At 31.1% G+C, this 11478-nt stretch overlaps 1 protein-coding gene and 2 long non-coding RNA genes across 4 annotated transcripts; 2 read left to right on the top strand and 1 right to left on the bottom strand.

Annotated features, from left to right (window-relative positions):
• Window positions 1-277: 277 nt before the first annotated feature.
• On the top strand, window positions 278-2014 carry LOC107367004 (activating signal cointegrator 1). The gene is made up of 3 exons (XM_015934661.3): window positions 278-470; window positions 607-702; window positions 770-2014. Coding segments are annotated over exons 1-3 (1320 nt in total). The 5' UTR covers window positions 278-469; the 3' UTR covers window positions 1993-2014.
• Window positions 2015-6757: 4743 nt separating this feature from the next.
• Window positions 6758-9804, bottom strand: LOC107367120 (uncharacterized). 2 transcript variants are annotated; one of them, XR_001569819.3, is made up of 5 exons: window positions 9663-9804; window positions 8715-8966; window positions 8323-8464; window positions 7840-8180; window positions 6758-7484 (listed from the first exon to the last, which is right to left on the bottom strand). It is a non-coding gene; the product is annotated as an uncharacterized LOC107367120 (long non-coding RNA). The 2 variants fall into 2 exon arrangements; XR_001569820.3 differs by having other exon boundaries at window positions 8730-8966.
• Window positions 9805-10324: 520 nt separating this feature from the next.
• On the top strand, window positions 10325-11467 carry LOC149093288 (uncharacterized). The gene is made up of 2 exons (XR_016199601.1): window positions 10325-10458; window positions 10983-11467. It is a non-coding gene; the product is annotated as an uncharacterized LOC149093288 (long non-coding RNA).
• Window positions 11468-11478: the final 11 nt, after the last annotated feature.

Raw genomic sequence — 11478 nt, 5'->3', positions numbered from 1 at the left:
GCTTGACTGAACTGTTGAGCTGAAATTTTTCTTCGAGTAATTATTGAATGAACTTTAAACTTGGATAAACAAAACCTTGAATAGTTTTGTTACAAATTCGGGACAAAAGAGGCATAAAAAGTTATAAGGAAAAAATCGTCTAACTTTGTTAGCTAGTTTAAAAGCTGCGTCACAGTCACTGTGAGTCATGTAGCTGGTTGTCTGATGGCTTCAGCTGTACTGACTGACTAACTCCAGGTTAGCAACTTGTGAATTTGAACTGGCTTCAGAATATAATCCTAGGTTTTTGACAATCTGTATTCGTGTTTATTGCATTTAGTTTAACTATAATAGTTAATTTTTGTTATTAACCAGAATTTACTTACTTTACTTTGCTTGTGTCATCCTATAACCTGGTTCAGTGTCATGGCCTTCTTTTAATTTCCTCTTGTCAGAATTCTGTACTGTGTACCAAATTGGTGGATAAAAAAAGTAAATTATTTTTATTTTAGCAATTCTAAATTCTCATGTTAACATTAAATCTCAAAAATAGATTTAAATCTGAAAGGCTTACTTTGAGAGTTTTTGATATTAGTGTTTTAAAAGATTTTTTATCTTTCCTTACAGTGAGTTCTGCGACAGGCAAAGAAAACTCTAAGCGTGGTGGTAAAAAGAAAAATTTCACTCCACTTCTCGATTTTGATAACAATGTGTTATTACCTGGTAAGTCAGTATGCCTCTATACCGAAGTGTCAGCTCTGCTGATTCAAATATTTTCCTAATTTCATAGGTCGCCATCCTTGTGATTGTGAAGCTTCTGCTCATAAATTGGTAAATAATTGTTTATCTTGTGGCCGAATAGTCTGCGAGCAAGAACGAGTTGGAGAATGCTTCACCTGTGGAGCATACGTTAATGATAAAGAAATTGAAAGGCAAAATCAATTGGCTGCTGCTGCTCTTGCCGATTCTTTGGCTAACAGTCATTCCCAAGGAAAAGAAAACGAAAAAAAGAAGAAAAATGACAAAAATAAACGTGAAGGAATCAGAAACATTGCTGCAAGCTTAGAGAAAGCCGTTCAACATAAAAATAAATTACTGGAATTCGATAGCAACTGTTCTCAAAGGACCAAAGTTATCGATGATGAAACAGATTATTTTAAACTTACATCTCAACACTGGTTAAGTCAGGATAAAAGGGATAAGATTGGTGCTAAAATTGATTACCTTCAAGATAAAAAGTTCAGTAAAGAAAGGACATTAACATTGGACATTGTTAATCGTAGGTTTGAGGAAAATGTGACTCCAGTGATCAGTGACGTTGGAAAAGTTGTCCAAGAATTAGAAGAAGATGCTGCTTTCAAATCTGACTACCAAATTGTTGATAGCAAACATTTGAACTGCAACGAAAAATTACCTCGAGTTAATTATTGCCAACAAGAACAAAAAGCTAACGCCAATAAGAAAGGTAAACAAACCAAGCGAGAAAAGGCATCTGATACACCAACGTCATCCTCCGTGCGTGTTTCATTATTCAATCGTACTTCGCTAAAAATTCAGGATCCAGAGTTGATGGAAATGAGTGATTCCGGTGTTTGTTTAACTGTTCAACAGCCTTGGGCCTCTTTCATCATGGCAGGTATCAAACTTCACGAAGGTCGAAGTTGGTACACTCATTATCGTGGTCGTATCTGGATTCATGCGTCCGGAAAAGCTGTCACCCCAGAAGAGATAACTACTGCTAAAAAGACTTTTGCTCTGATGTCTGATAAAAGGTTTCCCATAGATTATCCAAGATCCTTACTACTTGGATGTATTACGCTTAAAGATTGCCTTCCACAAGAAGATTACAAACAATCTGTTGCTAATCCATACATGGAATCAACTTATGTTTGGATATTGGAAGATCCTGTTCCTTTAAAAGTAAAAATTCCCATGAACTCTAAGTCGAATAGACTCTTTAATCTAGACGAACATATCTTGAAAGCAGCATTCAAACAACTTGATTTTAGTTGAATAAAAATAATTTTTCATTTGATATTGAAATTGTTTTATATTATTGGAAAATCTTTAACTTCACTCTTTTAACTAGGCTTGAATTTGGTTAAATGTGACAGAAATTGAAGATGTTCAATTCCTTACTGATGCTTCTGAGAAATACAGTCCTGTTTTGGTCAAGAAATTGATCTTGACGCGAATCAATCACGCTACTTATGATAAGACAATTAAAGGTTTCATTGCTCAATTCGCATCACTGATTGAAACATTCACTCGAGACTTCGAATTCATGAGGATTCCCAATCTGACTTCTATTGCAGCAGCAGTTCTCTGAAAATCACTGATTCCCAATCATTCGATGTTGTAAAATCCAAATCACTTGCGTTCATCAAAGTCTTTATGAATGATATTTAGGCATGCAATTCAACTGGGAAATACGACCTCGTAAAAGCAATGCCCAGTGTTTCTTATCAAGAGCTTGCCAACACTTATGAAAAAATCAGTCTTATAAACGATTCTATCCCTAATTAAAGAAATATCTTACACGATGCTTTGGCCCGATTTGGACAAATTGTCGATCTATTCTACAGACAATATCGAGTTTTTCAAACAAATGAAAGTTTTAAATTTTTGTTAATTTGTTTCTTACGAAATTATTTCGTTAGTAAAATATATCAATAAAATATTAGCAATTAAATACTACTCTTTTTTACTTCACTTTAATAAACTCTGCGAAAAATTTCTGAATTATTAATGGATTGCCGGTGCAAGCGAATTTCGCTAAAATCAAAAATTTTTAAGCTATCCGTGATAACTGAAATCGCAAATAAATATACACAACCCACTCAACTATCTACGAGTATTTAAATATTAAAACTGAAAATAAATCAATAAACTCAAGATCATGATTTGAACAAGATCAACATACATATTCCCATTTATAAAATGCATAAGAAATTATGTTCTTACTAAAAAGACACATTCATACACAAGTTGAGAGAAACTGGATAAAATGAATTTCTGTTAAATTCAGATTCTATTAGGTTGTAGAGAATTAAAAACTAAGTAAATTTATGCAATAAGAAAGTTTCTCTAATCTTTAGTTTTCAAGAAAATCGAGTCCAAAGTTGAAACTTGGATCGTTTTTAGGCAGCCGTGGAAGCAAATTTTTTCTTGTATTATATAATAACTTACTTTACTACTGTAACTTTTGATGATCAACCAGGCAATGTATTCATATTGAGAAATAGAATCTTTCGTTTTCTGTAAAACAGATAAGTTCGATTTTTAGTTGAACAGATCGCCTTCAGTGACCGTAAGACTAGATGAGCTGAAACTTATTATGCGTTCATAAGAATTGTTTGTACACATTATGGATTGTATGATTTCTTCAAACTATGAACAGTTCTCTTGATCTTGGCCATTGGACTTAAAACTTTGAACATCAATATCTCGAGAAAGGCATCACTTACAATCATCATTCTTACACCAATTTAATCCTTAACTAATTAATAAGTCAATTGCATTTAATAACTTCCCATTATTGCATTCGGGTCATAATTATTGGGCTATAGATGCACGAGAATCAACTTATTTAACAAAGTAAACTCATAACAACCAATATCTTGCAAAATGCAGCAATTTTCTGGTTAAGTTTGTAAATGAAATGCAAAGAGTGCTGCCAAAGGCTCGAACATTTGATTTGAGGGTCGATACTTAGTAAGGTTTGTAGGGACATTAAAACTGAGTCGATTGATGCTATTAAATAGTTCATCTGATAAATAGTTTTCGAGAAAATCGAAGTCAAAGTTGAAACTTCGATCGCTTTTTGCTCAGCCATGGAAGCATATTCTTTCATGAAACTTAGTTTACGAATGTAACTTTTAATAGCTAACCAGAAAATGGACTTATTTTGATAAAAAACATTTTATTTTTCCTTGAAAACAGTTTAGTTCGATTTTTAGTTAAAGTGGCCTCATTCTATGATCGTAAAAGTTAGCGAGTTGAAACTTATTATCGGTCAGTAAAAATTGTTTGTTCATATCATGGATTAAATACTTTTTTCAATTTATCAATAGTTCTCTCGATTTTGGCCATTGGCCTTAAAACTTTGAACCTGAATATTTCGACAATGGAGTAAGGTACAATCACCAATCTTTCATTAAACATTAGAATTTATCATGAGCTATAACTGAATACCTAAGAAAACTGAGTTTTGCAATGAGAAATTCATTTAATGATGAATATACATATAAGATTTGTGCCTGAATAATCATTTAGCTTTATAAATCAAGCTCAAAATTACTTATGCTATGATTTTTTTGAAGGATCTCGAAGGATTATAAGTTTCTTAATATTATTGTCCATGTTAAAACCTGGTGTTTGGTGAAAGATTGGTGATTGTACCTTACTCCATTCTCGAACTATTCAAGTTCAAAGTTTTAAGGCCAATGGCCAAAATCGAGAGAACTATTGATAAATTGAAAAAAGTATTTAATCCATGATATGAACAAACAATTTTTACTGACCGATAATAAGTTTCAACTCGCTAACTTTTACGATCATAGAATGAGGCCACTTTAACTAAAAATCGAACTAAACTGTTTTCAAGGAAAAATAAAATGTTTTTTATCAAAATAAGTCCATTTTCTGGTTAGCTATTAAAAGTCACATCCTCAAACTAAGTTTCATGAAAGAATATGCTTCCATGGCTGAGCAAAAAGCGATCGAAGTTTCAACTTTGACTTCGATTTTCTCGAAAACTATTTATCAGATGAACTATTTAATAGCATCAATCGACTCAGTTTTAATGTCCCTACAAACCTTACTAAGTATCGACCCTCAAATCAAATGTTCGAGCCTTTGGCAGCACTCTTTGCATTTCATTTACAAACTTAACCAGAAAATTGCTGCATTTTGCAAGATATTGGTTGTTATGAGTTTACTTTGTTAAATAAGTTGATTCTCGTGCATCTATAGCCCAATAATTATGACCCGAATGCAATAATGGGAAGTTATTAAATGCAATTGACTTATTAATTAGTTAAGGATTAAATTGGTGAAAGAATGATTATGGGAAGTGATGCTTTTCTCGAGATATTGAGGTTCAAAGTTTTAAGTCCAATTGCCAAAATCAAGAGAACTATTATTGAATTGTTAAAATTATTCAATCCAAAATGTTAGCCAACAGTTTTTATGAACAAATAATAAGTTTCAACTCGCTAACTTCTATAGTCCTAGAAAACGAGCGATTCAATTGAAAATCGAACTTATCCGTTTTGCAGAATAACAAAAGTTCTATTTCTCAAAATGAATACGTTTCGTGGTTTATCATCAGAAGGTAGTTCAGTATCATAAGTTTCTTGAAAAAATCTGCTTCCATAATGGTACAAAAAGCTTTACAAGTTTCAACTTCGAACCTCATTTTCTCGAGAACTGAAGATCTTAGAAATCTTCAAATAGTACAAATGGATTCGGTTTTTGTCTCACTACAAACAGTCAGAATCTAAAACGTAAAGAAATCAATTTTTTCCTCATTTTTGCCCGTTTGTGTATAAAATAACAAATTTTGTCTTTTCAATAACAACCAGAAAAAAGGTTTTCCTAATTTTGCCTTAAAGAATCACACATTGAATTAGATTGTCATCTCTACCGTCCAGAAATATCTTTTTCTGTTCAAATTAAACAGGAAAAACTGTATTAATGTAATAATATAAATCAGTGTATTGTTCAGATTTGATTGCTATTGTATGCTGAAGTAATAAGTATAAGTAACAATAACCTGGACTTATGAGTGCAATCAATTTTTTGGTTGCATCAAAACAAATGTTTTTTTCAATCAATTTCATTCACTTTTAAATGATGATCGATGGAAAGGCAATTCAATGGATTAATTTTTCTTCGTTCGATTAATTTCTTTTAATGTTTATTTGACCAAATTAGAAAGTTAAATGTTGACAATAAAAATTGATGATGAATGAATTGAAGACAAAAAAGGCAACTAAATCAATCAAAGGGAATGAACATGTTTACCGAATCTTTTGTCTTATATAATTTTATCCTGTTGATGGTCTTTGTGAAACCTGATCAATTGGTTGGTAAACAATGGACAAATCATTCAATTGACCTTGTCAAAGTAAGTAAACCATATCAAATAAGAAAGGTAAGAAAGTCCAGAAAAGAGGATGAAAAATGAAGATGATGATGAAAAAAGGCCAAAAAAGCAGGCGATTGAACAAAACAATGAAACCAAAGCGAAGAATGAAAAGATTGAAAAATACAAAATGAAAACTCAGTTTGTGGAGTGATCTGTGTTAGCTGATCTTTAGGTCACTTTTACATCTTTTTTTTAAGATCAGCTTTAATATGGTCTAATGAACATAATTTTATTAACTTGATTTGACCCAATTTAACCTTTGTTTAATTTAACACAAATATCAGAGTATCAGGCTCGTTGGTTTATTGTCTGGTAAATTTATGATTTGTAATTCAAACTAAATTTCATTTCGCATTTTCTAGACTTTAATTTCTTGACTATATTGCTTGATCAGGTTATTATGCGTTCATATGATGATATGAGAAGTAAATAATTGACAGTTTTGATGGGCAATTTAATTAAACAAGTAAAACCAAATCAATATTGTGATTGAGTTATTGCTATTTTTCAATTTACCAATGTTGGTTAAACAGCGGGAGTTGATTTCAATCAGCCAATTTTATAGTGAATGTTGATCATTGAATTGATTTGTTTTTTTATCAATAGTTAATGGAATGAGTTTAAATATTTTGAATTTATTTCAATACTTTATTGAAAATAACATTTGAATTTAATCTTGTAATGTAAATAATTATAATGAATGTATAATTAGATTTTCCTGTTTCTTGGTCACTCTATGATTAATGAAGCAGCAATATTGAAAGGCTTGACATGATTAAAAATGAAAATTGAGTCAATTTGGGAGATAATAATACAAAATAATACAAAATAAATAAGCAACCGTTTAAGAGGTTTAAATTGACTAGATTTTAAAGGGTTAACCAGTTATTTATGTGAACTTTTAACTTCAATTAAAAGTGATTCTTGTACTATGAAGTTATTGGATATCATGTTGAGTGATCATTAATGAGTGGAAACTCACTTAATCAAAGGTGTACAGCTAAGTGTTAGACTTTACAGAATCACAGGTAAAGGATATTGTTTCTTAAATTGCATCAAATCACTGGTTGTAAAATAATATCCATGAAAACCTTTACCCTGAAGCTAAAAATGATTAAAGTTTGTTATCAGCAAAATTATCAAGATTGATGTAGTTGATCATTTTACTATAAATAAAGCTAATTATCGTTGTTGACTCTTGACAGTCTTTACATGGGAAGCAATAACTCCAATGAAAATTATATAAATTGATTCGTTATTCATTTTGTTCATCTGGACACAAGTAGCCACTGATTTGGTCGTCAATAACGGATGGATCCAATATTTCCATTGAAGCTAATGTTTCCAATGGATTCTGAAATATGAAAAAAAATCACAATTAGAATCAGAAATGATTAAGAAACTGAATATAAATTGTAAGCAATTTCAGTTGAGTTTTCATTTGTATAATAATAGATTTGGTTGGAAGAAAGGTTACAATTCTTGTGATAATATTTTTAAACTCAACTGAGTTGAAACTTAATTATTTGTATTAGTAGTTGGTTGTCTAATTAAAAGTTAATTAATGAAATTTAACAGACAGCAAAAAATAGATTGAATCAAATGAAAAAATTGAGTCAATTCATTAATTTTACCTTCTCATGATCATGAAATTATTAGATTATGTTACAATAAAAAACTAGTGCAATTATTTTTTATTGAATTGTTACCTGATGTCCCAAATTAAAAGATGATCAACGCAATCAGAGTTAATTGTGTTGCGGATAAATATACGGAATTTATAAGTTCTGAAGTCCATAATTGGCTGATTCCTTATCCATATCAGGGTCACATGAAGTTATAATGAAAAATCACAGTTGAAACAGTGAATATTTGGCTATTTTTAAAATTTCAAAATACGATTCCTTCCAGCGTCATCCTAATAATCATGATCACATTTTGAGATGATATTATTATCGACAATTTAACCAATTATTAGCATCAAAAATCAGTCAGTGCGTTTCAAGTATGTTTCAATGTCTAAGAAATAAGCGTTTGTTGTGACCAGAAACTGTAAAAGGATAAAAAAATGTTTGAATTAGTTGAATTGGTAAGATAAAGTTCAACTGTTAACCAAATGATCAGGTTAACATAAGGAAACAATGTTTTGACTGGTGAAACAGCAAAAAAGTGTATATATTTTTGTCTATTACCTTTACTAATGAAAGAGTAGTTAATGAATTAAAGGTAGTGCACACTATTATGATTATTAACTATTGACTTTGTCTGTTCAGTTTGCCATTTTATCATCATCTTCATCATTGACGACAACATCATTATTAGTGAATGGATTGCCTGTAAGGAGAAGTGAAAAAAATAGGGAAGAAGATATGAAGTGAATCTTGATTACGTGAATTAATAGTTAGCAAAAAATTAAATTGCATGGAACAATAGTCGGGTAACAAAAGCAGAACTGAATTAAATTTAATTGTGGTTTTGTTTTAACTCATATTTTCCCTTATTTTACAGGGTTTACTTCTGAAAATCAAAGGTATCTAAATGTTGCCCCGATAATCATTTCATGTTTATATGTTTGTGAATTTACCAGTTTTTTTCTCACCCACTGTTAATGATTATCGCCTTTATAACAAAATAATCCATAATGGTGATGATAATAGGAATAATAACAATTTCCAGATTCCCTTGTTACCCACAATATGAAGAACAATTTTACGGACAATTTACATCCCTAAATGATTTGATCCTCTCACCTCGTCAGTAACCACGGAAATGGTAATATTTTGAAATGTCAATTTAACATGGAATCTGAATGGTTTGTCATCAAATCAGCCGTAATCTGTTAATAAAAAAAGAGTAAATTATTTAACTTGAAACAAATGAAATGATGAAGGGTTTGAATGATTGCTGGTGAAATCTTTGGTAATAGGATTTGTGAATCAGTTGGAGTGGTCAGTTGGCTATGTTAGTTCCAGTTATGGATGAAAAAATTTACTTTCATTAATTTGTAGAGTTCTGAATGATGATTAGATCAACAGCTATTCAACATCAAATTCAGTGGGCATTTTTTGTACATGTGATTTTGTAGGTTTATCAATTAACCTTAATTTGACGTGTATTGTGGGTAATAACAATAATGGTGATGAAACAGCAATAATAGGAATAATGATGATATTACTACCAATAGTCAAAGGTGTGTTGATCAAATGAAGATAACTGTTCAACTGTGAATTTAATTTATTGATGTTTGACCAACAATGAGGAAGAGAGAGAGCATAAAAAGACAGTAAATGTCATTTTAATCCTTTACTTATTGCTACCTTTTTCATCATCTTTGTCATCATTGTTACTTGTTTCATCTCATCTTTTTACTTAATTTTTTAGCTTAAAAAACTCAAATTAATTTTATTTTTCAAGGCAACAATTTAATGACTACCTTGAATTCACATAAGCACTCAGCAACACCCAGCAACCTTTCATTTTTTTCATCCCTTTTCCATCTTCTTGTCACGGATGGTATTACCAATGTTCTTACCTGTCTATCTTAATTTCTTGCTTTTTTGCTTACTTTTCATCATCTGCTCCATCATTATCTGTTTCATCGTCTTCAATCAAGATGGTTATCATCTAAGTTACTGGTTCATCAAATTACACCAAACAGTAAAAGTTGAGGCACAAAATCCAGCTTTCGAAGCATCTCCATATGTTTAATAAATTGTGACAATGTTGAGTTAGTAGGCCATAGTTGGACACCAAAATCAATTTAATTTAACATCATGTAACGAATGAAATGATGATTGAAGGCAGCGATGAAAAAAATGTGGTAATAATCGGGGCAGAAAAATTTTGTGTAAAAACTAATGGTGCACAGTTAGACTCCTTCAGCTGGCTTTTGTACCATGGAGAGAGTGCAAGAAGATATATATTTCAAGTTAATCTCTTCTGTTTCTATCCTTCTTTAAAGCTTGTCACCGATTTAAAACTGAATGATCACATTATCACAAGTTAAATTCATTGGAGAGACAAATCAATGGATAAAGAAGGCTTCCGGACTCATTTAGGCGAAAAAAATTATCACTTTGCTATAAGTACATGAAGTGAAAAAAAGATGGCGATAATGAGCAGCTTCATACAGCAACAGAAAGCGAGGGAAAGATAGAGTCAGTGAGAGAGAGCAAGTTAAAAGCAAGAATTGATTGTGAATAAAAAAAGTATGTAATGATAATTGAGTCGATTGTTACTGATGCAATTGTTACAATAATTCATGTGGAACACTTATATTCTCTGTATTGTCACCAACTGGCCCATTTATGAACACACCACCAATTCAGGTAAGAAAAAAAAGCTGGCGAGCCAAAAAACGCGATCATGTTGAATATTATGATAATCATCCGTCACATAGCGGGTTAAAGTGTAATCTCTCTTTTTTTTACGTTTCAACTAGTGAAGTAACTCAACAAGAAATGTCTCTTAATAATGGCTAATCATCATAATCGACATGATTTCCGTTTGAAATGAGGAAACAATTGTTTGCTTTTGTTTATTTGGCTCCTTGTTTAGATATCATGCCTTTTTCCCTGGAAGCCTGTTAGTTATTTATTACCATTTCAATATTGATTTGCTCTATTGGTGTCTTTTTTATTTTATATATTTATTTCATTTCAGTTTTCTAACCATTAACCAAAACCAACTAAATCATATTAACCATAAAGTTAAATCATCGATTGATGAGTCTTTCCATTCACCGTTTTAATGATATATGAGAATGTTTACCCTTTGTTCCTGTGTCGCATCTTATTTTAAGTGTTCAAGTTATTTTCCTATTTAATTAACTGATTTTTTTGTTTCTTTGCAGGTATTTGCGTTTTGTTTCTGGCTCATTAGATGATAAACATGGTACCCTGACTGGTTAACTATCACTGCTTATGGAAGTGCAATGATTATCACAATAATGCGTAAATTATCAAGAGCATCTACATTAAAAGAGTACAACGTCAATGTTTTCATTTTTTCAATTCAGATGACATAAAGATTGATCAAAATTAGTCGCCGCTGGCTATTTGCTGTTGTGAACCACTTGCAAGTTGAAAGGTGTTTTATTGATGGTCATGTTTAAATAATTATGATTAATATTAGCAAGTGATTATTATTACCTGGCTATCATTATATTTAAAAATCATCACTATTGTCGTCAGGATCTTTGGTGGTCTCTTCGTATTACATCGCTAACTGATGCTGACAGTTTATGATCATAGCTACATGTAAATGATTGTTGATTTCTTGTTAGTGCAACTAGTGATTAAATGAAGGCTCTAAATGAACAGTTTAACAAGATTGAAACTAATTGTGAT

The sequence above is a fragment of the Tetranychus urticae genome, chromosome 3 (assembly GCF_039701765.1).
Source record: "Tetranychus urticae isolate SD_2017Ah chromosome 3, NJAU_TeUrti_SD_1.0, whole genome shotgun sequence".
Classification (NCBI taxonomy): Eukaryota; Metazoa; Arthropoda; class Arachnida; order Trombidiformes; family Tetranychidae; genus Tetranychus; species Tetranychus urticae.
The sequence above is the reverse complement of the archived record's forward strand: the minus strand, read 5'-3'. Positions and strand labels throughout refer to the sequence as shown.